The sequence below is a fragment of the Ornithodoros turicata genome, chromosome 7 (assembly GCF_037126465.1).
Source record: "Ornithodoros turicata isolate Travis chromosome 7, ASM3712646v1, whole genome shotgun sequence".
Classification (NCBI taxonomy): Eukaryota; Metazoa; Arthropoda; class Arachnida; order Ixodida; family Argasidae; genus Ornithodoros; species Ornithodoros turicata.
The window spans coordinates 48,716,568-48,742,699 of NC_088207.1; the positions used below are offsets into that span (position 1 = coordinate 48,716,568).

Here is a 26,132-nt window from a genome sequence, read left to right on the forward strand (position 1 = left end):
GAAGAGAGTGTGCAACTACTAGATGAAAAATTACCCAAAATCATCTCATTAAAATATTAATCGGAGGTTTTCGGGGAAATGTGAGATAGCAGAAATGGAGCCAGTCATTAATTAAAATCAGTCTTTCTATTTTATTATTATTATTATTATCCTGAGACGAGAACGTACTTTGATCCATCAACAAAATTTTGCAATGCAAATGAACCGATACCGGAACCAAGCGCATCAAGAGCGAAGGAAGGCCACGACGTCGTTTATCGTGGTCAGAAGATCAGCGTCGATTCCAATCAGCTCCATCGCTTCACGCGGCCCTCTTGGGTTCTTCCTGAGCATCTTGACTGGCCGCTTATTTCACGGGAAATTTTCACTACGCAATGCGCAGGCATCGTACGCAATGCCGGCGATATGTATCAACTACACGAAACATATGAGGCGACAGAGCAGTGCAGCACTCAGGTAGAGGTTAGGAGTGAGATGCGATGTGTCATAGTTAGGCTTTCCGCGCTGAATGTTAATGTGCATGTCACGTACAGTGCGGAGTGACAGCCATGCTGTATTGTCCAATTAAGTTTACGCCGAGCTGCATGACCAACTTACTCTAATAGTGACACATGCTTTGCTGGAAGTCTGCAGCACAAGCTCGAGTAGATCCCATTGCATCACAATTGCAGCACAAGTGATCCCGTTGAGCTATCTGAGAACCGTTTAGCCGTGACATGACGTGGCGTGACGTGAAAATTTCGGCTCAGGTGGCCGTGTCATTTCACACCGAGTAATACTGAACATACTGAATACTGATTTTTTTTTTAATTACGTGTTAGCGCCGCGAAGCAACTGCGGCTGTGTGCGGCGTACAGATGTGTACAGATGGAGAGAGGACAGCAGGAAGGAGTAGAGAACAGAGGGGGGTTAGTGTGCCTCCTGGGCCGGCTTCAGGGGTAACTGTGTCGACATTCGTCTGGAAAGTCTTCGGAAAACCCAGGGAAAACCTGAGACAGCACAGCCGGTGGTGGGATTCGAACCCACCACTTTCGAGTCTTCAGCACGACCCGCTTGTCTATGCATGACTTGCATAGCCGGAGTGGATTTGCACGGCCATGTTTTGAGAAGCCTTCCGTATATACGTATATAGTCCCGAGACGATTTAGTTTGGACGAGTTTTTCTTTTGCTTCAATACTGATAACCTCTTCCTAAAATAATACATCCTTATTTCGACCTGGACAGGACAACACTATTCAGTAGTGTTCACCCGATAATACTCCTACGTTCGTTCTCTTTTTATTATTTTTTGCTATTACAGTACCCCCCCCCCCCCCCACACACACACACACACACACCACCGACTAGTGTTTCGTTGCCAAACCTATTTACATTTCAGATATCCCACATTCAGCTGATGATTGATTGATTGATTAGAAAAAGAAAAAGTGGAAACGTTAGTCTCAAAAACATTCAGCTGATGCCCTTTTCAATTTCACCTTTAATACTTTCCCATATATGCGGATCTAATGTCTTTCATCATGACTGAGTCACGCGTTTCGTTTACTTGTACTTCTCTCAGAATCTCCCGAGTCGGCGGGCAAGGTACATTTCGATATTCGCGGATATATGAGTAGGATAGAAGATATACCAAAAGCTGCGTGCATCAATATCCATTTCAGATGTTGTCGTCTAGGTACCGAGTAGCAGAACGGTAGATTTGGCTGCATTTATGGGTTGACACGTGCGACCTATCCATACGAGGGAATAGATTCTTGTCGGTGATGTCGTCACGCAACAGAGCCCGCTGATGTACCGCTCGGAGGATTATGCGTAATCCTCCGTATACGATGCGAACTTCTTGGATCGTGGGAGCTGAGGCGAAGAACGCTGCGTCGTTAGCCTAAGTCATTCTAATAATGGTCGTGCGACTCGAGAGGTGTCCATTAAGAGATGGGACAAGTAAGGGGTGTGCAGTGAATCCCACGCACCCCATGAATGAATCCCCGGTGAATCCCTCTCGCAGGATCGCGAGAAGCAGCTAAATGTCACAGGGTCTTCGCTGCCAACAATGTCACTGCAAACGGGACGGGAAGTAACGGATTCGTCAATCGGTGACATTATACAAGCTCGACCTGATAGAAGCAGCTAGGAGGAGGACGAGCCTGCTCAACAATACCGAAAACTTCGGCAACGCTGAGCAATATGGCAGAGCAATGCTTTTTCTTTTTTTTTCAACAGCGAATTCTTTATCGAATTTACTAAACCAGGGACAATATAAAGGATCGAATATTCCTGTATGAAGCCACACTGCTGGTATCCTAGGAAAAAGAAGGGCCTGCATGAACAATACTGCGTGGTGTGTTCTCCTCTCTCTCTCTCTCTCTTTCGCGATCCTATACCCTTCCTTCTCTCCATAACATTAACAGCGTCCAATAGTACACGAGGGGCTTATAACATAACTGCATACTTCACTAAGTAACACGGAATCTCCACGAAGCGTCTCAACCATACAACTTGTTCTTTCACCACAAACATTCTCACCACCATTCGTTCTATACGCAATGACGAAGCATACAGCAATTGACGTTACGTCAAGTCCTTCATTGCCCACAAGACTATACAGCGGTACAATCCCACATATATCACACCCCATCATCTTTCATTTCGCCGCCGACAGAAGCCGCCGCAATCATTTCACTTCCAAACAGTTGCCTCCCTGTTTCCGTTCGTTTCGGAGCGTGATTGAGCAAAGTTATATGGCCTTCCTATCAGCCGTGTATACTCCATAACTCCCCACCCATTACCGTCCGGTAATCAAGACTCCTTTGGTCCAGAATTCATCTCGTCGGGGTATACGTCCATGCGGGGGTTTCCTCAGAGGAACAATAACAGCCACTCTTCCGACCAAGGTAACAAATGGTAGACGGTCTTTCGCCTCTCCCTGCAAGTTCGCTAATAACGGCAGCGACTCGAGCGGAAATGACTTCCACACTAGAACCTCTATTGGACGTCGTGTATTCTTTTTTCTCTCTCTCTCTCTCTCTCGCTTCGCTACCAATCAGCACGTGGAACCTTTTTCAAGATCGATGGCCCACGGTACGCGACGTTAGCGGTCGCATTCAACGGCCGGTCAATTTATCGAACTTCTTTTGGGTCGCGAAAGATTCCCATTTCACAAAAAGAGGGAGAATGTTAGTTTGTTAGAAGGAAAAGGGAGGGGGGGCATTGTGTTAGAAGTCGGTGCTAATCTGTTTTTAATGGGGGCGTGCGCGGGGTAAACGAACCGTACACCCGAATTGTTGTTGTTCGAGTCGGAGACGAAAGGTCTCTATTTCGCCGATGAAATTATTAGAGGTGGCCTCTTAGCTTTGTCTCGTGAAGATGCGACGACGGAGGATTGCTGGCGGATGTGAACCCCCCCCCCCCCAAGGATGGATTCAGTGAATTTCCGGTTTACTGTATAGAGTCAGATCCTGCTCCTCTCAGCACTTCCTTTCGGTTGTGTCCTTTCAAGGAACCAAATTGTGGGATAACGGCACGTTATCTTTCGGTGGTGAAGTATGGGAAGAGACATGCGCACCACCAAGACCATTCGTAGCGTATACTGCATTCTAAGCAGTTTGAAGCAGCCTCGTTATTCCTCCTACTCCACGTCACCTCACCGTTCGTAGGTTGAACACAACAACAACAACAATAATAATAATAATAATAGTAGTAGTAGCAACAACAATATAATAATAATAATAATAATAATAATAATAATAATAATAATAATAATAATAATAATAATAAATAATAGTAGTAACAAGAATAAAAACAGTTGCCGAAAAAGCCGGTTGCTTTTCCTGAAATCTCAACAGGATATGATGACCTGTACAGAAGGCAGTAGACTTGAATTTCTGTTCTTTTTAGCTTAGTCCCAAGAACCCCCGCGAAGCACTTAAAAATCAATTGAGATACGCGTTGAGATGCACGCGGGCACGACCATACAAAGAGTCATAAACGACGCAGAGGGACAGATTGAAAACATTGCAACCGTAGACTAACGGCAAGAAAGTAGCTTTTAGTGCTATGAAGCACGCACAAATACGTTTGCGGAAAACATCATCTCCATATTCTTCTTTAAACATGCATGCATCCAACAGGGAATTCGTAAGCACGAAAAGAAATGGGTCTGAAATAACGACACGAAAATGCAGTCATGCACCGACGAGCTATCTCGCATTCCCGATTGAGCAGCACGCTCGTGAAGGAAACGCCGATATTAAAATTCCAACACGAACGTGAGCCTATAAAGTGGATTATACGACACACGTCCAAATCGGAGCACGATAACTGACTCCTCGAATCGATATTCTGCGACAAGATGGGCAGGATGTTTCACATTGGAAGGCAAGTTACACACATTCTTCCGCCCAGCACAGATACCTTTCTTTTCTTTTTTTTTTTCGGGGGAAATGCACATGTAAATGTGATGCGTAGCAGAATGAGGAAGTCCCAGCGAGATTGGATCCATAAAACTTGGATATTCTTCTCGCTTGCCAAAGAAGCCAAAGGGGAACCATTGGACATAGTACATAGTATGTGTGAGGTGCGCGTGAGAAGTGCTGGGGAGCAGAAGACGTGAGACAGGGGATGAGGGCGAGCGACGCTAACGAAAGTCAACGCAGGGAGACTAAGTTTGTGACCGAGACGTGCAGGGTAGCGTTAAAGAGCGGAGGAAGACAAGGTGCAAGGATGAGGGAGTTACCGTTGCGTTAGGACATTAACTTTCTCCTCGCTTCTTTGTTGTTTTATTTTCTTCTTTTTTTATGAGAAATATGAGACACAGTTTGGATAGTTCCGATAGCGAGTATACGTACTTTGAACTGTGTCGACATAAACAAAAAGCTTCGTTATAAGTGCTCAAAAATTAACTTGTCCTCTTTTTCCTTTGTCGTGTTCTGTCACTGTAAGATAAATCCGAGCTCGTGTCATCATCGCACTCTATGGAGCTCGTGTGGTTGTGGTAGTGGTGGTGATGGTGATGATGAAAGAGCTCGCCGTTAATTGTCGACCTCACATAGGTGGGCGACGTCACGATTAACGCTTTGGAAGGAATGTGCGTCCTGGCCCGACTTCTAGGGGAACTGTGCCGACAATATGTCGGACAGTGTCTCAGGAAAACCAAAGAAAAACCCCGGACAGCACAGCCGGCACCGGGATTCAAACCCGGGTACCTCCCAGCCTCGTATTCATGTGGTGGGTCGTGCGGAACTCGCGTCCATGTGGGAAGGATGACACAGGTGGCGCTGTTTACTTTACCCAATACATGAATACAGTTATCATCACGTTCCCAGCTCGGTCTTGCCTTTTTCTTCTTCTTCTTCTTCCTCTATATGGCGGAGTTAAAACGTCCCGCAAGACCAATATGGCTTCAATCGCTTTTGCCAAACTCGCCGCACAAACAGTTGAACCGCACTCGTTCCGCCAGCGAGGCACAAAATCCTCCCAATGTATAACTCGCGCCCATCTCGAAAGAGCGCACACGGTCGCTCATGCGGATGAATGAATAAATTTACTTCTCATTACCCATTTCCCAATACCACCCTGGCTGCTTTCATATTCCATATCTCCGTATAATGTATGCTATATGAAACCGCCGCACTAATTCCGCATCCTTTCAGACGGCGGGATGCGTTCTCGCTTCTCCCCGTCTTTCACGAGGAAGTGCGCGCGTCTTTCCGCGCGCGGCTCCCAAAGTTGCACGCGATCAACGCGGGTAGTCCGCCCGTAAAAGTAACACCAGATGTTACCTCCTTGCATTCTAGAGGGGGGCGAGAGCTGGGTTTCAGGTAATAGTTGGCCGGGCACGATTTACGATTCTTTCGTTGCCGCTAATTACTTTAGCAGGCGATGCGAGCTCTCGTAATTACGAGGAAGCCTTGGATGTGATTTTCATACCCATTACCGCACACGATTCCACAAACAGATAAAGGCGGCAGGAAGGAAGAAAAGCCGGGAGAATCGTTTCACGTTGCGCCGTTTTGTTTGTGATACAAACTCTCGTTATGGAAAAGGGTCGGCTACGTGGCGATAGGGTAATGACACGGTGCTTGAGACTAGGAGGAAGGAGAAATTAATTTTCGTACAATTTCGCGGGGACGCGCGCGCGTTGCTCACACAACCTCTGACGCCGTGTACGCAGCAGAAGCAAAAAAAAAAAAAAAAAAGCCGCCAGCGGAATTTTAAGGAGTTCTTCGCTTAGATCCCGTGATGCAATGCGAGGCAACGTGTTCTGCGTCAATTTATTTGCGAGAGCATTAGTCGTCGAGCGTTCTTGGGAAATGGGGCAGCTGACGCTCGTCAGCAATGGCACTTTAAGTGGGTTTCGCTCTCCGCTTTCTTTCCAAGGTTATTTACATTCGCCGCAGCAGCCTAACGTATCTATAGAGCGTTTTAGATCAAGGTTTCGCGTGTGGGAAAATAAACGAGCTTCGTCCTGGTGTACGGCTCGGCGCGTGCGCACTAAAAGTTACTTTTCTTTCTACTTTTCAGTTATGTATGGGAGGTACATGCATTTAAGCCTTGCTACATCATGTACTTTCCCGTTCAGTTATATAACTGGGTCTCCGCAGGCCCTTCTGCATGGATGAAGTAAATACATGCTCCCTTTGATGTGTAGATGTCGATCGTTCGTATGTTTTTTTTTTTTTTAGATTGCAACAACAACAACAAATACATGTAGTGATGGTGAGTAAGGAAATTTGCCACTTAACTGAAAGCTGTTCTCTGCCCTGGTCATAGTAAGGGGTTCGACCACTAACTCGTAAGAATCGATTTCGTAAACATTAACGTAAATGTATTAATGTATAAACGCAAACATTAATGATGAACTGATTTGCTACTACACATGGGCGTCCAGATAAACCACCGAAAGCCTCAGTTACATATACATCGTTCAAGATTAAGGCCATGTCGCTGGGTGCGTTATATGTCTATACCTCGGCATCCACTCTTCACTTACTGTTGGTCTTCGGCCATGCTATACGATAAATGACGCCATCAGCGGTCATTTCTCCACGTGAGAAATGGATCGCAATTCACCTCTGAACCTTAATCTTCTTTCATATCCGACTGAAAGCAGAACGAAAAAAAAGAAAAGAAAAGAAAATACCCTTGATCACCCACAGAGCAAAACAAGCTCATATGGCGCTGACTAAATCACTACAAGGGATGCCTTTCATGCCGTGCCTAAAATATTAGCACCTTTTGTCGTGCAGTGCCGCTAACATACTACATTCCCGTGGAACACACACACACACACACACAAAAATCGTACTCTGTTACAGAGACAGAGTAAGAAAAAGAAGTTGCGCGGAGGAGAGGGAGGGCGAATTAGTGATGACTGGGCGTTTTCGTCGCCCATGTGGTTGTCTGACACCTACATTGTTTCTGGCGAGGCTAATAACGCCTGGTAATTATTCCCTTCGTGAGCGATTCTTTTGTGCGTTGTTGTTCCAGACTTACTAATGGCACTTTGTTTTCCTTGCAGATCCAACAACAACGAGAGCTTTATTGTGATGATGCTAATTAGGGTATATGTGTTTCATCGCCTCAGTTACTGATCAACATTTGTTTACGGACCCCAACAACACCGAATGTCCTTATATGTACGAATTCGTTAGGACATTATTCATACATTCAGAGGATATTCGGTGTTGTGGGGGGAGTCATATAGCTGATATCGTATATATAGGTACCTGTATAAGCGAAGAATGACGACGTTCTGGTTCTTTCGCGCACACTCTGAAGAAAAAAGTAATTTTAGTTCGTCTGGGGACTTGCATAGTACCAACCATTGTTCCCTTTCGGGACTAAATCCACGATGTCCTTGGGGGTTGTTTGGGGCGCTGACGAATAAATTTGAAAGTCAGGACACCAAAAAGAGTATCAGGACATCAAATCCAGGGGAGTAGAAGCTGGAATGGCACGTTGATTTTCTAATTTGCCACCCTATAGAGTGTAAAGTCACCTATTCAAACAGTTAATAACTGAGTAAAGAAACACGTCTGTATCACGCATGAAAGCCTTTTCCGCTTTCACTCCGCTTTGAATCGATGCGCTGCTCCAAGACTTTAATGAAAGAAAAATGTTTCAGTGCGTGCAAGAGACTTAAAATCGAACTGCGACACAGCGTGCAAATGCAATATAAGAATTCCGCGCGGCAAAATATCGCACGTGCAGCGGCGAACTGAAACAATAAATGTGCGGCGAAACTGCAAATGCACACCGGGCTGAAGTGTGCTCACCTGTCAGAAGAGCCGAGAAACTTACCATCGACATTCATTTGTTTATTTTGCATTTCTTTTTAATTTTTTTTATTTTTCTGAATTTTCGATCGTCCCGTCAGAACCACGACTACCTTCGAAACAAAAGAATGAAGGGCTTGTTTATCATTTTGCATCACGGCGCGCGGAACGCAGTGTTCCCGTTTCGAACGTTTAACAACAACAACAAAAAAAGAAACAAAAAAGAAAAAACGAAGAGCAACTCGGATGGAATAACGAGACCAAAATTACATTCAATTCCGCGCTTTCATTTCGTCTTGGAATGGGATACGCCGAAGGAATCATCTCAGACAGAGGCGTTTCTAGCCGGCGAAAGGTTTCTAATTTCACTAAGGGTTTACGTCAAAATGGAATTCTGTGTCACCCTCCTGATGAAAATCACATTCCAGATTGTTTTTTTTTTTTTTTTCTGTTGCGGTAGAAGTTGTATTATCTCGTATTATAAATTTTAGATCCAGCTTCCCAATTAGAATTGGTCTGCGCAAGCGCCAGGACGCGTGTGCTGTTTCACAAGAAGCTTTCAATACGTTTTCCACATACCTATACTTCGATGGTGCTATTTCAGAAGATTATACAAGCAGCCTTTTTTGTACACTTTGATCAGAAGCACCACGCAGCGTATAGAAGACAAGCCGTTGTAATTATCACCCTTGATTTGTGGAAATCGTGGGGCGTACGCCCTTTTGTGACACTTAACACGACTGCATAAGTGTCGCAAAAAGGCGTACGCCTCATGGCTTTCTTTTTTTTTTCTTTCACAAATGGGGGAAAAGAAAGACGCCTTCGGGATGATAGCTGGCTAGGAGCACGTTATGCTGTGAAGTGCTGGTTCCGCGTGTGGCCAACAACAGCGAGTCAATGTCGACGTCACACTCGCCCCCCCCCCCCGCCCCTTACTCCGCCCTCTGTTTTGTAAAAGTGTAGACTCTTTTGAAGTACCAACTTTAAAATTGAGAAAACACTGCAGTACGCGCACAATGATAGTAATGGAACAGAACTGCCTGTAGTACGAAGACGGCATTGAACGAAATTCCAGGGGAACAAAATATAGGCAGCAGCGCGATTCATTCAACAAAGAACTAGGTCGCATGTGGTTGAGAACGCCGTCAATTCAAAACACCTCACTCCTGTCATACATTCTGATGACCCGGAGGGATTGGCGCCTGTTGACTCCTTAATACAAGGGACGAAGGCAGTAACGCTTCCCCAACTACGAGCATTGACGAATTGCGAGGAAAGTTAGTATTCCGTACAGGGCTGGTACGCAATCTCCGGACGGGGCCGAAGGAAAGATTACGCTTTCTCCTTTGAAGCGCTGTTTCGCAGGCTGGCTGCGCGAGGACAACGGTGTTGCCGTGGAGCTCCAACAGAGGCGTTATTCATACCTGCGACTGCGGCAAGTAGAAAGGAGTGAGAATATAAGGTTGACAGTGCATCTAAATCTATATATCTAATTTGTCAGGTTGGCAGTGTATCTAAAGTATCGGAGGAGTACGGTGTGTGTGGTGTGTGTGTAGGGGGGGGGGATATGTTTATTAAGAAAAAACAAAAGGAAAGGTCAGCCAGACGAGGTCGGCTTGCTATTCCAAAAAAAAAAGGAAAATGGGGAAGAAAAGAATTGGAAAATGGAAAAGAAGAAAAGAAAAGGAGAAGAAACAAGGAGAAAAGGCGAAGAAAAGAAAAGGAAAAGAAGAAAAGAAAAGGAGTACGGTCTAAAGTATGCTACATAGGGTTATGTATTGGTGTGGAGTACGTAGTTGTACAGGGCGTGTACGGGTAAACTTTACGCTTCGAACCATATTCCTTCGACTCTTTATCTACACTGCCACTGATGAGGACAGTGCCCAGTACAAAAACAGTCTCTGTTCGAAATATCCCGACCTGAGGCCTTTGCTTCAGTCTTTGCTTTTACCGGATCGCTGAATTTTCCGCGTTTCAAAACGGCGTGCGCTTACGTCTGATCCTAGTGCTCGGCTCCAGCGGAGTGCAGCGAGGGTTTCACTTTCTGCTGTGAATTCTTCTTGCGTCTGTAGCGTTTGTTTAAAGATCCTCATTTTATACGTAGGAACCGTCTGTGGTGCCGAACACCCTGAGACGACGATATAGCCATGCGATCATGCCCCGATTGCGCGCGCTGTCACAAAAAAGAGGGAGGCGACACCGAGACAACTCAAATACGACAGGCCACGAAAGTCGGAGAACGGTCATTAAGAAAGGCAGTAGACCTCGACATCCTAGCGGTCTCTTAGAGGGCTGCTTGTATAACTTTTGTTTTAGTAATAAACATTGTACCGTACCCTACCGTATCGTATTGTATTGTATCGTATCGCATCGCATCGCATCCTATCCTATCGTGTCGTATCCTATTGCATTGTGTTTATTGTATTGTATCGAAATGTCTTCCCTCCGTAAGACGTTTTGAGCGTTGAATTTGCCACACAAGAAAGGCGATGCGCGCATCGTCAGAGCGTCTCTTTCCAGCAGGAGCAGACAAGCTCGCAACCGCCAGAGCGGACTCGCGTTATGAGTCATTTTTATGCAACGAGTAACAAGACTAAAGTCTCGAGCCATGGACGCGCAAGTCTCGGGTAAGTCCTTTCTTATGAGCAACGGGGCTTTGCCTTGTCTTGCGCTGCTAGCGGAACGCCATGTAATTGGGCAACCGGAATGTGTCGTCGGCCTCCCGGCTCGCTCGGAGCTGCCACGGGGGAGCTTATATGCAGACTTTACGTTGACTATGTAGACTATGTAGACTTTAAAATTCTTAAAGTCTCCTAATTTGTTCTGAGTTACACTCGCATTCTTATCTCTATTGTGCGCTTGTTCTCTGAAGACACCCTTGTTAGGAGAAGCTCCACTGCTAGATTGCGAGTAGGCTTCAGAATGATTGACAATTTATGCGCCAGCGGCGAATAACTGAGCTACGAGGACCTCCAAACAGCGGAAAGCTTTTCAGTAATGATTCTGAGCCGTCTTCGCTTTCTTAAGGGGAAAGGTACATAAGAAGTCGCGGCATCCTGTGTCAATATTGGGAAATATCTGTCCGTAGGGGAAGCAAGCAACCCACGAGGTTTCTCTCCCTATTATTATTATGTTTTTTACAACATCAACATCAACGAGGTTTGTCTTCCGTGCTATAAATGGCCCTCGTGCATGCGTACGGCTTGCTGGCTGACGTCCCACAATAATAATTGGGAGTAGCTTTACACATAATGTGAGCCCACAAACACACTTGCGTGGCTACATGCTGCATGTGCCGCAGGGCGGGACTGCGGATAATTTCGACCACCTCGGGTCCTGCGTCGCACGTAATAACGTCTTTTTGTATTATGTACTATTTACCCCGCACCATAGACTGCTTTTTGACCTTCCTTAAGTCTCACCTTCGCCAAGTTATGAATACATAAGTGAATACAACGTTTAAATTGACGGGATCGTAGTTTGTAACGCGGATATCACCCCGAAAACGATAACAATAGCAGTATCTGTCCTGCTGAGTGAAGTGAAAATTTGATTTAAGAAACAAAGGATATGCTTCCATTTTCCTATCGCACACTAATCACATCCTTCTCTAATGTTTTTGCCTGTGACGGTTTTTGAGTAGTTCGGTATCTTACCGAACCTTTATCCCTGCCTATATAAATTCTCCTGTTCAGGACTACAATCCTCAAGAGACTGGTGAAACTAGCTCGTCACTTGCTTAGCGACTCAAAGAAGCTGTCGTGCATGTGCAACCCGAAAGGAAGAATTGAATGCCACTTCATTATTTGGGCCCGAAATTTCCAACAATGCCCAACTGCCTCCATGCATGGCGAGGCGCTCGCGAAGGCGCCCGCCTGTGAAGCGTGCTTCACCTCATTAAGGATATTAGTGCGGCGAAGCAACCTTTCAAGTCCGTTTCGCAATTGGTAGCAGACTTGAAATTGCTTTGGCCCTTTGTTCCGATATTCATTGCTTAATACGGGCGGTTTTTACCTGAATATATATATATATATATATATATATATATATATCATCACTTTCATCAAATTAACTAAATATTCATATATACTTGCAATAAAAAAAAAAGAACTGTCTCGCCCAATTTACGAGAGTTTTGTTGTCACAAATGCTTCGAGAGCAGGCCGGAACAATAAACACGCTAGTCTAATAGTTAAACAAAAATTCAGAAATAACTGTTGAAAGAGAATCACTATAACGTAACGGCACATGCTCTTCATGCAAACGCTACATGGAAATTCATAACATGCGTAGTTTCATTACATTGCGTTATAAAATAATGTAGAATCCTTTTGGAATTTAATAAAACTTAATTTCAATTACAAGCGTGCACAGCATGGACATAATCGTCAACGACGAATATGTGAAATGAGAAATTCGCTGCACTTTTTTTCGCCAACAATATTACGGGGCGGGCACACACGCCTAGGGGAAGGAACATTTAAAGCATGCTCGCATTGTATGTTACAATGTTCCTTCTTAGAAACATGCACTCTACGAATGAAACAGGGAGAAAGAAACCTTACCATCATAATTAGCATTAGCGGCATCATGTTTATCCGATAGCCAGGTTCCTATGTCAAACATTCACTGAGAGCACGTTGGCATAGCTTCCTGTCAACCCCACGCCGGGCCTCTGCTCAACCTGATACCCCAACGACTCTGCCGGTCTTTCCCGCCAAAACAACCTTTCTATAGGAGAGTGCGCAGACGACGACACCGTCGCTAGCGCCGTCTTGCAGCGCGGCTGCGCACTAAGGAATCCCAGTCGCGCTCGTGCAACGACGGTGAAAAGTTTTGCAAACTCAAATAGATGACAGGTGCGATATACCGTGGGTTATATGTGGAGTTCATTTTGGGCCGTGTTGTGTCGTCTGCTATTTGAAAGAGGTGTACGACGTTATCTGGAGCAGGAGCTTCCCTTTGTCATTTGGGGCCCTGATGTTTGACAGTTCGCATAAACACTGCTGGGGAATAAATGATTAGCCTCGTGTCATTTTCTCTTGGATATAACGGGGAGAAAAGGAGGACATCAAGGCGTATTACTGCACTGTGGCAGACGTTTCTGGCTGGTTGTACGTTCTGCAAATGACTGTTTGTGACAGCAGGGCTTCTTAACGGGGGGCTTCTTGCGTGTGGAAATCTCGGAAGAGATATTCCATAAACCTTCTCTCTGTTGTCGGCAGCCTGACTTTGTCGCGACTTACGACTCCTTTTTTTTTTTCTTCTCTATCATAATTATCATCATCATCCGTTTCATAAATCTAAAGCGAGAAGAGGCGCGTTGTCACGTGGTATTTCCTTTTTATTTCGCGGGATTTCTTTTTAGGCCTGAAACGGAAAAGCCGACACAAAAAGTACCTTGTTCGAAGCACCTAGCTCGGTCTGGCATTTTTCGAGGCAAACTAGTTTCGTTTGTTGTATTGTTGTTTGCCGGTGTATATGCCCATTAAAGATGTCAATCCCCGGCATTTGGAATATTTTCAATTTTCCAAGACGAGCTACAACATTCTAATTTGAAATTTTTGTCTAAAATATTTGATAATTGGAACCATTGATAGGAACAGCCAGAATGTGGAGCGAACTCCACAGTTTTCCGTCCGTAATGTATGCAACCTTCCAAGGACAAGGGGGAGGAAGTACCTGTTGAGTGCGGTGACACTCATCAGGGGTCCGCTGCTCCACTTCTTGGAAGTGTCTCAATGGCGCGAAAATAAAATATATTAAATATGTTCTGCTCAATAACATACAAGAGAGGTGACACAACTGAGCAACCACACAAAAAAGACAAACGAAAGACGTCATCAAAAAGAAGTTATAAGCGTGCGTAGTCGGGTTTTAACAGTTTTAAAACAGACTGTTTAAAAATCGGATTTTTGTCTATGGCCTCCAAGCAGATCTCGGAAGAAACACGAAGCAACGCGCCCCGCTCAAAACGGAACTAAGTTATCAAGCAACTGATTTCTTATGTTTAAGATTGCTTCTCAATAACCATGAAATACTACAAAATTAGCCACATTTACGCGCAGTGGAAAAAAATCACACTTGTGTGAATTTTTTAATACTTACTGAATGTTTAGTCACTAACCATTGGAAATGATGGTTAAAAGTGGGTCAGATCTGACACAGTACGAAAAATACAGAGACGTTAAGCCTCAAATCGCACACCAGAACCACATCGTCTTGACGATACGCAAAATATTCTCAGTGCTTGCAAAGCGATCCACGCGGTCGGATTAAAAGAGCACTGTAATCTCTAAAGGCTACAGCGGGTAATCGCTTTAAGATATTAATATAAGCTCCTTTACCTATACGAGTCACGAATAAACAAAAGTTCGCTGGCAGCAGCTTTTTTTTTTTTTTTTTTTTTTTGCGGTTGCCAGTGTTTTCTTTAGCAGGGGCGTGGTACACATAATATGTGGAAGTGTTCTTCTCCCGGAATTCAATAGCAGACGACACTGTTATTGCGGGGTTATTGCCGCTGTCACGCGAATCGATTCGTCATGCGAAAACACAATTTTCGAGATGGCAGTCCGAGATCCAGACGCGCTACAAAAAATACCTCTCATCGGAGGCATAAACATTGTCCATATATACATACATCTCTCTCGCGCGCAAAAAAAAAAAAATTAAATTTAAATTTATTTCGGAACGGCAGCCGCTATTACAAAACGCTACATCATCCCTCTCTGGTGGCTCTGCACTTTAGAGATACGCGACGAACGATCATAAATATCGAAGGTCATAAATAAGCACCCGCAAACGATAAGGGCAGCAATACGCGTCGTGAAATTTACGTTTTATGTTCTGTATAATATGCGCGGCGAATGTTACAAAACGACAGACAAATATGTTGCAGATACCGCACAGATTGAGCGCATCACTCAAAAACCAATTTGACCGACACATATCGCTCTTCGGAGAGCTCCAGATGTACGGGCAAAAGAGGGTGTACAGGGCGGTCCGCTCGGAGCCGATAGACAATCGAAACAAGACCCCATTAGGGGAACAAAGTATCCTCCGAAACATTTAGGGGTATGTCTTTGGGTGATAACGCAAACAAGGTATTTACCAATCCCGAGAGAATAAGAAGGAATGAGATACGAAGGGCTCTTTTATCTGTTCTTCCATGCGTTCACTGCTATCAGTCCTATTCCCTCTTGGTCTGGACCTCCACTTTTTTTTTTTTTTTTGCGCGGAAGCAAAAAAAAAAGGGGGGGGGGGCAGGCAAATGGAGCTCGGACTGCATTCAGCCACACAGGGGTAATGTACGGGATGATTTCACGAGCCAAGAAGTAAACACGCTTTCCCAAGCGCTCGAGTTGCAGGCCAGCACAGCAACGCTACGCTAAACAGTAATTAATGTAGTTAGCAGTCTCTCTGGACACGATGAGCCCTGGGTTAATTTTGTTCAGTAATTAATTAGCAGCACGCTTCGCCTCGTAAGTTTCCTGTGTCTCTCGGCCTTGTCCTCGTGCAATTATATATCGAAAAAAGAAAGAAACAGAAGCTGGATTGGATTGGGTTCTATATTGGATAAAGCCGCCCAAAAATGGAGTCATCCAAAGATAAATATAAACACAAATGCGGAGCCAGCTGCTGGAACTGTCAATAAAAAAAAAGCATGTCTAAAAAAGCTGTCCTGTAAGTAGTATTTGTTATTGCCCAGCGACCCGCCTACCGGTGTGGTGGCATGTTGCCGGGAAGGGTGTGTGTGTGGGTGTATCGTCCATGCTGGGTCGACTTCACAGGTAACTGACGACAATTTCATTTGAGAACCTGAGGAAAATTCAGGAGAAACACTCAGACTGCACAGCCGTGCATAGGTTCGAGTTCGGGTCACCTCCAACTCTATAGGCGTGGATTACAAAATGAGAGGATTGATGCTCTGTGTCACCTTCTCAAAATTTGCAAAACGCCGCTCAAAACCTTGAGTTAGAGTAGTAACAGTTGAATATGCGAAGTTACATATCATATCATGACGTGTAACTTTGTAGATCGAATAATAGCAACAATCTAGTAAAAGAACAAGTATTTTATTGCGATGATGATGATCGGGTTGTTGTTGTAAATAATAACAATACAATAAAAATAATAATAAATCATTTTCTCTTGATCGTAGTGTGTTGATTCTTTTGGGATTACCGCTTTGATTCCCTCGTAATTGTTTTATTCCGTGTTAGCGACGCGAAGCAACTGTGGCTACGAGCGGCGTACAGATGTGGACAGATGGAGAGAGGACTGCAGGAGAGAGTGGGGGACATGGGGGGTTAGTGTGCGTCCTGGGACGACTTCAGGGGAACTGTGCCGACATTCGCCTGGAAAGGCCTCGGAAAACCCAGCGAAAACCTCGGACAGCACAGCCGGTGGTAGGTACCTCCCAGTCTTCAGCAAGACCTTGGCTATACCACCAACGAGCGTGACATCTTAACCCTCTCGACCATGCCACTGGTCCCTTGTAATTGTTGAACACGTGCGCATTTCTTCAAAAATATTTCTTCACGAAAGTTCGGCTCTTCCCTTCTCAGTATGAATGATACAGTTCTCTTCAAGGATCTACGTCGGTTGAGATCCCCTCGAACACCTTCATCAATTATGTTGTGCCCCCATACCTGCGTGATAAGGACCCCTGTTCAAGTAAGCTTCTGCTAGTTGCGTCAGGAGACGGATGTCTCCGCATTTCTTATTTATCAATATGAGCAGATGCGAACGTACCCCATAGCGCACTTCTATATTTCAGAACCGAATGAGCATGCATCTTGTAAGCTGTCAGTTTCGTCCGAGAAGCATTAAAAAAGACTAGAACACATTAATAAAGTTTCTCGAGAAGCACAGTTGCCGGGGGAGGATTTCATAAACGTGTTTGGATATTCACGAGATCAATAGTACATATACAGTCGAATCGCGTTATTATAACACTCGTTAATATGACACCCTTATTTTGTGACCGTTTTCTAGGAAACCATTTCTTCCCCATAGAAGCAGCATGCATTTCTCCCTCGTTTTTATGACAATTCGTTAATATGACATCCTCACTTTGTGACCGTTTTGCTAAGGAACCGTTTCTTCCCCATAGAAGCAGCATGCATTTCTCCCTCGTTTTTATGACAATTCGTTAATATGACATCCTCACTTTGTGACCGTTTTCTAGGGAACCATTTGTTCCCCATAGAAGCAGCATGTATTTCTCCCTCGTTTTTATGACACTCGCTAATATGACGTCCTCACTTTGTGACCGTTTTCTAGGGAGCCATTTCTTCCCCATAGAAGCAGCATGCATTTCTCCTTCGTTTTTATGACAACTCGTTAGTATGATATCCTCACTTTGTGACCGTTTTGCTAAGGAGCCGTTTCTTCAACATAGAAGCAGCATGCATTTCTCCCTCGTTTTTATGACAACTCGTTAATATGACATCCTCACTTTGTGACTGTTTTGCTAGGGAACCGTTTCTTCCCCATAGAAGCAGCATGTATTTCCCCCGGTTATTTTGACAACTCGTTTATCTGACTATGACCGAACTTCTGAGAACGGATCGGGTAGAACACGTGTATTCCCACCCCCCCCCCCCTTATTATGACTGCCGACTATTGACCTCACCAACTATGAGCAGAGCTTTGAGGATGAACGGCAGAGAACACTGGCGTTCTGCCCCTATTACGATCACCGACCTGTCAACCCTTCTGTTCCGCAAAGTACATTGGCCCCGGGTGACACATGCGTGGACGATGTCGTCCAAAGCACGGCACCGTTTTCAGGTGAATTCATTGTAAGTCATAGTCCTTGCACATAAAGCAGTACTTAAAAGGACAGGGCCAATCTTTATCTCAAATAAATTGTAAATAAACCACTAAATCCTCTGCTTCTCAGAATATATAGTAGGACCACACGCGGTGTGTGTGTCTGTCAGGAGGGGGGGGGGAGGAACGATGTGTTCCGGGTGTTTCTCTTTAGTGTGAGAATTCGTTTTATGACCAAAATCAGCAGGAACGGACTTGGTCATATTAACGAGTTCAGACTACTTTTTGGTGCACAGTGTAATGTAGCGGGCGACACATGGAAACCTTGCATGCTCATAAGTTACTTTCGCCAGCTCTTAATCATTTATTCACTCTTTATACTGTCGTCACATCATTAACTCCACCAACTCCTGGCGGTCTGTGCCATTTGACACCCTTTAGTGGTATACGAGTGATGCAGACAATCCGGCTTCGCACTTGTGGAGGGCCGCAATCCCCATATTTTTACCTCAAATCCATTCCAATCCAATCTAGTCCCTCATCTGTGAAATATGTTAATGTGTCGTGACTGATTCTGTGCCTGTTGTTTTCGTCTTTTCTAGGCCACTGGTCAAGATAAGCACCAGTTATGCACTCAGTGCTTTACTATCGAGTATCCCTTCTCAGCAAATCAAGAAATCAGTGAAATCAAGATAAATAGAAGCTAAGGTTGTAAGACGAATTCTTCCGAGTTACAGGCAGAGCGGATGGCTGGAAAAAGAATAAAACTGTGTAATGATAAAAGTATAACAGCGGACATTTGTTCAGAGGCTGCAGTGCGCAGTATATGTCTCGGTCTTTACGGCTAACAGGGTAACCTTTGAAGATTTTTTTTTTTAACTTCGCGTTGCCAACTTGGGGGAAAGACAAAATGGATAGAACACAGAAATCAACTTTCTTTTTTTCCCCACTCTTTTCTTTCCCCCAAACTCGGAGGCGTGTTGATTGGTCCAAATCCAACCCACCAAACTCTCTGCCCTAAAAGCACTTCTAAACTTTTTGGACACCGCAAGACTTCGGTCCTCCTTCTATTTAATGTGAGGTTATCCATTATTATATTTCGCCACATTACCGCCAGCAGTGTGGTAGAGTATCACCCTTGGCGATGAAACTCTTCCAGTCATCATTAAAATGAAGTAGTTTGTTTGTTTCAGCAGGTATTCGCCAAGTCGCTCGCATTTATTGCATTACTTACTTACTTATGACATTTATTACTTTCACGTTCAACCTTCCTAAACTTTTTTCTTCCACCCAACCGTACCAGTCAACCTTTAAATTTTGAAATCTATCCGAGACGATGCACCACGTGTTGTTCGCTGTATTTGAGAAACATACAGGGTGTTCAAAATTAAGCTTTCACTAGCACTTTATAAATAGGCGAACAAAAGAAAACTGGTGCTATTTTTTCTGTTCCTTGAGTATGAAACAGGTGCTACATAATTAGCAGCACCTGTTTCTTACACAAGTAGCGTAAAGTTATCGTCCGGTTTCCTGTCATCACTGTGTTTGCGTAGCGCTCGTGAAAGCTTAATTTTGAACATCCTGTATAAATAGAGAAAACACTTAACAGAGGCGCTGCACCGTTTGCGACTATAGAGTAATTTAAACGGCCGTCTGCGCGGCTCTCTTCGCGCTCAGCGAAACAGGACATGTAAGTAATAGGCTTTTTCTGTTAAATTATGAATACTAGTAAAATATACGGGTCTGTGTTCGTAGCGTTCCGTCGAGTCCACTCTTGTCACGACGACCCGGCGACAAAATGAAATTGATTTGATGGCCGCATGGCGCAGTAATGCTGGTGACGTCACACGAATTTTAAATGTTAGAACAGCCAGGATGTAAAAACGGTCTGCGAACCAAACTCAGGTATGAAATAGCGGCAGACTCCGTGTGGGACGAACGGCACTCGGACTAATATCAGATACAATATAAAATATGTGGGCATAAATAAATAAATAAATAAATAAGATAAAATAAAAGGGCACACAATAATTTTTTTTACGCCTTTTAGCGCGTAAAGGGGGGTAGTGATTTATCCAGACACCACTACCCAGCCCCTAAAACCCTCCCCCAAATGGTTGGCGACAGTCCCCTAACTTTTTTACCTGTGTATACCCCCCTGAAAGAGGTGCCCCCGCTATTTCAGCTTTAAACAGATGTCGGTAATGATATGTTAAAGCTGTTATGATGTAGCTATAATAATGACCCCCCCCCCAAATTGTTTGCACCCCCCCCCCCTGTGCTTGGGATTTTGGATAAACCACTGGAAAAGGGTGTAAACACTCTTTTTGCTCTTCCATACGCTCAACCGAAAGGTGTAATAACAGTATTGCAAATGGTGTTTGCATAACAACCATATGAAACAATGTTTTAAACTGAATACACTGAAGTGGTGTTTTCCGTAGGACATGCCCTTTGATATGGTGCTTTTTGCAGAATATACACCATACTAGAAGGATGTTTTACAAAACACCCTCCTGTATATGGTGTGAAACGTGCAAGTGTGTGCCATGGTAAAGACATTTACAACCGATAAAACGTATAAAAATTTTACTGCGCTTATATCTTGCTTCTACAAACATGGAGCCGTCAGAAAATATCATGACAAAGCATTCTCCGTTTCGTGAGATTAGCGACAGCTGTATTTTCTGTTCGGTAGCTGTGGGGACTTCCTTATGTCGTCTGTCAGGATCTCCACCTCTTATTCTGCCGCACAACCGGCCATAAATCACAAGGGCGAACGCGATCTTTTCGCCTTCCTTTTCTTTCCATTAATTTCATGTATCGAACAGTTCCACAGTAATCTCGAGCAAGTTATTATGAAAAAAAAAAGTTATATACAGTCAAACTCCTTTAAAACGAAACTCAGGGGACAGCAAAAAAAATTCGCAGTAAAGGTATTTTCGTTAAAAAGGATGTCCATTATTGGACCTATAGGCTCCAGCGGGACCACAAAAAAAATTTGCTGTAGTGGTATTTTCGTTAAAAAGCTGTTCGCTATAAAGGAGTTTGACTGTATATATATATAGGTTAAAGAGGTTGATATATCAGACGGCTGAGAAGTTGAATAAAAGTAAAATAGTAAGACGTGGACAACAGATTACAGGGAAGTTAACAAAAACTTGTTTATTTAGTGGGTAATTTAACACAGAAGTTATAATACTATGAGACGTTTAAAAGAACGGTGGACGTTTCGACAGTGGCACTGTCTTCGTCAGGACTAAAAAGCCTCTTTTACTCTTAAAAAAAAAACTCTTTTAAACGTCTCATAGTAACCCTTGTGTTAAACTACCCACTAAGTCAACCAATTTTTGTTAACTTCCCTGCAATATGTTGTCTGTTCCTCCACTGACTATCGACCCTATTTAACATCGTTCATCACCTCATCATCAGGACACATCTCATCCTGCCCCATTGTGCCTTGGGGTAGTGGGCCGCACCTTACGTGGCGAATTTCCCCATTCATTATCATTATATTTGCTGTTGTTGTTGTCCACGTCTTATTATTTTACTTTTATATGTATAATCGACACTATTCTTCGAGTGCCACCTATCACATTTTACGCATCGAGCTCCACGTCAAAGAATTTCAATAATAAGCTTGTACGGGATGTAAAAACACCCCATGTCATATGGTTATCATGTATTTGTTCTTTTGATTTATTGTTTACCTTGCCTCTCCGTGATCTATACGACGCCGTCTGCCCCTTCTTTCAAGGCGCTTACAGAGTAAACCTTTTCCCAGACATCTGGTGGTGGTGGTGGTGGTGGTGATGGTGGTGGCAGTGCTGAAAGAACTCGCCCAGACACCTACATAGCATGTCTCCACATTTCTAACGAATCCTGGATCTTGTGGATCGCGTGGAATGGTATACAACCCCCGTGCGTGTCAACATTCTTTTATGAGAGAACATTGCGCTATGTGCCGTGCGTTCTTGGGTGAGACGAGGGGAGGCCTCGGAAATTTTTCCTCATTCTTTCTTCCCTCTCGTGCGTGTTTTCATCTTTCTTCTCCATGAAAGGAACGTAATAGGGCTTCTCTCACTTCGTGGCATTTTTGCTCACCGCGCACGCCAACAACGACAACGTATACATACAACGTTATAGGGTGTTTTTGCCGCTTAAGCTCACCGCATCGTACCCATTACAAAACGGGAAAAATGGCCCTACATGCTTACACTCTCCGTGGTAAACGCTACGGCCAGAGCGAGGCTATGCGTTGCGCGCAGATGCACGGTTCAAGCTCGCATAATCTATCGCCCCATTTTCTGCCCACAACACCTCGCCCAGTAGAGCAAAGACCCTTTTAAAATTCGACCAAGGCGGCACTTCTGTAATACTCTGCGACTCCGTAAATTCCCGCCGGCATTTGTGCACTTTCTCAGCAATTCAGGTGACGTAATGGTATCGTTGCGGGCAGCTGGCTCACTCTGAGCGTGCCATGTCCCGTCTTAAGAACGTGGCCTGTCCTGAAAAATACGGAGCGTTGTCCTCTTACTTTCTTTTCTTTTTCTTTTTTTTAGTGGTAACTGAACACAAGAAAGATGCAATTCGCCGCCTGACAAATAACAATTCGGTCAACGTCCTCCCGTTGGCTTTCTTCGAAGCGGGATGTGACGTCCGTGAATTATTTGATAGCTATATCGCGCAACATATCGAGGATACGATATCGGGGACACAACTATTTCCTCCAGAGTCCTATTCATTCACCGCCTTCCGCTGGTCACGCTGTCACCCGGGAAATTTATCAGATCCCTTTACTGAGCCGCCATTTATCGTATTTTCTTTCTTTCATTTTTCTCTCTCTCTCTTTTTTTTCACTTCGGAAGGAACGATATGTCACTCACTCCTTTCGAACCGAGACGCCGCCCCGACTGTTTACAGACACAATAGTAAAACAAAGAAAGGAGAGGGACATCTACAGCATCCGAGCGCAAAGTGTGGTTGTAAGTATAGTGCAAATGGAAGGTTATGCTGGAACAAAGTCACTCCCAACACTCAGTGGAGCACAAAGAGGGTGCAGATGGTAGAGACGGATGATGATGTGAGAGCTCTTTAGCTAACAAAGGGTCCTCTCGGTTGAGACGACGCTTGTCCTCACGCTTATACACAAATACACACGCACACGACAGCGAGCTTACGGAGGAGGAGATCCACAAAAGGCTGTTCTCCGGTTGTTGCTCTCGAACGTTAGAGCTAGCCATAAAAACGCTGCCGCACGCATGTGTCGTCCTAATAAGGAGGACAGGCTCGCGCTAATTAGGATGACGGTGTCACTCTATTTTAGCCGTACAAGAGCGCCTTCGTCGTCCGCGTCTCTGTCGTCTGCGAGTTTAACGAGGCGAAGTGTTTTCTAAAAGTGATGACGTTGTTTTGTTAACAGGTGCGCGCTAATAAGAGTGAACTTTACCGCTCGTGTTTAAAAGCAGTGATTATCTTTATCCGAGTTCATGAGACTCCGATGTATTGCCGCTCAACATGACAACAACAACAACAACAACTTTATTTGAATGATGATGAGTCGACAGTTTCATCGCCAGCGGCGGTACTCTACCCTGCGGTGTTAACCTATCACCGATACTCTACCCTATTGCTGGCGGTAATGCGGTGAAATGGAATGGGTCGCCTCACAGCGAGGACCGAAGCCGTATACGGTGTCTAATAACTTTAAAAAGTACCTTCAGGGCACAGGGTTGGTGGACTGAATTTGGCCATGGTCCAAGCAATTTTGACATAGTGAGAGGGCGAGGGTTTAACTTGTTTAGAGACACTGAAAGGGTGGATCGGCGGGGTTGGTAGTGCGGGCAATGGAGAAGGATGTGCTCTAGATCTCCCAGATCACCGCAGCGACGGTATCTAGTAGAGTCAACTTGTCGCAAGCGGTAACGTCACTGAGCTGTGAAAGCCACACTGAGTCGCATTCGATGAATTAATGCAGCGTCTTGACGAGACTGGATGTTTCGTGGCACCCGAAAAGCGAGCGTTGGATCAAGTTTTGCAAGCATAGATGGGGGGAAAAGGTCAGTTGTCACACCGGCGGGAAACCAGTGGTGCCACTAGATGCCGAAGAATGGAACGACGGTCTCCCCTCAGCACGGCAATACGCGTTCGTCTCCTGGATGAGAGAGCTGCTTCTGCGGCGCTGTCGGCCTGTTCATTCCCCACGACAACATCAATGGGCTGGAACCCACTGGAGAACCAGTCTGCTTCGTGCACGTGCTGGTAATCCATTAACACTAAGGGTGCGGACGAGCCTCGTATGCCTATGTTCTCATGAGCTTGGAGTACAGATTTGGAATCGGTGAACACTGTCCATTCTCGCGGGCTAAAATCAACTATAGGCTGCAGAAAGATTGATTGATTGATTGATTATTTAAAAGAAAACCAGGGAGAAATTGAACTTGTCTCCTGACTAGTTCTGCTACTCCCAAAACAAAACAACAACCTACAAACAACCAAAAACAAACAAAGTACATTCCCCATCCCCAACAATTAGTGTGTTAGTACATTAGGTGCAAGTGAATAAATATCACTAGAACATGCAGGGAAACAGATACACACTAATGCAAAGATACACACTACAAATGCAGAAAGAATAGAATAGCATAGAGTTCTGCAGCTGTTGATGAGGTAATTGAATGCGAAAGGTATCGTCCTTGCACTACGCCGTCGGATGGTATGGTCGGATGGTATTATCCTATGCGGATGAAACACTCCAATCATCATCATCAAAATGAACTTGTTGTTACAGCTATTTTTGCACAAAGCGCCAATATTTACAGTTCCAAGTTACTTTCCTAGAAAAGTCCCAAGCAGCACAAAATTTCGACCCAATATTTGGCCAAGATGTTGTGCTGTTGTGCGAGTTACAACTCGTTAACGTATCCGGTTACAGATCTAAAAAGTATCTATATAGTTACGGTATTATTACCAGTTACAGCATTATTTACTGCTTATTTACTACCTTGGAAAATGCAATGTTATACGATTCGCCTTCGACACCCGACAACCACGTAAGGGTCGAACTGTAGGGATACGGGAAGCACTGCATCGTATCTGGAAAGCCATGCATTATAATATTATAATTATGCAGTATAACTATTCATTATAATAAGTGCATTATAAACTGTCGTCCGGGTGCGTGTTCCTACACTTCCTTGGTGGGTATTCAGTGACGTCATGAAGTCGATAAGGGTTTCCAAGCGTTGATGGAAATATAATCCTCCAAATCTGCTTTCCAGGCACGCGCGCGAACAAAGAGAAACCGAAACAAAAAAATAGAGAATAAGTTAGACGAGAATAAAAAAAAAAAAAAAAGAAACGAAGCTTCATGGCCCTGTGTTCATCATTAAAGTACATTTTTCATGAAGACATCTCGTACAAAGGCGTCCTCCTCAAAAGCATCATGAATCGTTTGTGCGCGTTTTCGTGTATATACCAAAAGAATTGGCGTTCTAACCTCCCGACTGAAACTTCTCAACGAAATTTAAACTCACAGGCGGGACAACATCGTAGGAGAGGACAATAGAGCCCTTCTCTGCCATCTATCGGATTCTTCAGCAGGAGCTGTTGTGACAATCGAACTTCAAGTCCTATTTCTACCGGGATAACCCTCCCTCGGTACAAACACAAACACCGCTCCAGATACTACCCTAAAAATACGCCGCTGCGTGCTTTAACATTGCCCAGCAGAAAAAGAAGAAGAAGAAAAAAAAAAGAAGAAGAGAAAATTGATAGTTTCCTGTCTGCGCAGAGAAGGGGTCCTCATAGTAGCCGATCGCCCCTCCACATATTTCCCCTTTCCTGTGACCCTCTATATGTCCAAGGGTTTGACAATGGATCACACCGTTGCAACTTCCTACCAGCGGCTTTTATTTTGTTTTATTTATTTATTTATTTTTTGTGTGCGGATTCCAGATTTCGTCTGATGCCTTATGCGAGGTCCGGAATGTATTTCTATATATACACGGAATCCATTTGGATTCTATCCAGTCATAGAAGGGCAACATCACGCGACGGAAGATTGAAAATACAGTTGGATC

The 26,132-nt window shown here is 44.4% G+C and overlaps 1 protein-coding gene across 3 annotated transcripts in view; it reads right to left on the minus strand.

Annotated features, from left to right (window-relative positions):
* Nucleotides 1–26,132, minus strand: part of LOC135399989 (tubby protein homolog) — a 69,106-nt gene that overhangs the window by 21,134 nt on the left and 21,840 nt on the right. The window contains exon 1 of one of the 3 annotated variants that reach the window (XM_064631732.1): nucleotides 12,840–12,957. The exons of the other annotated variants lie outside the window; for them this stretch is intronic. Coding sequence (XP_064487802.1) covers nucleotides 12,840–12,866 — 27 coding nt within the window. The 5' untranslated portion in view covers nucleotides 12,867–12,957. Of the gene's footprint in view, nucleotides 1–12,839; nucleotides 12,958–26,132 lie in introns of those variants that run through there. 3 annotated transcript variants of the gene reach the window in all.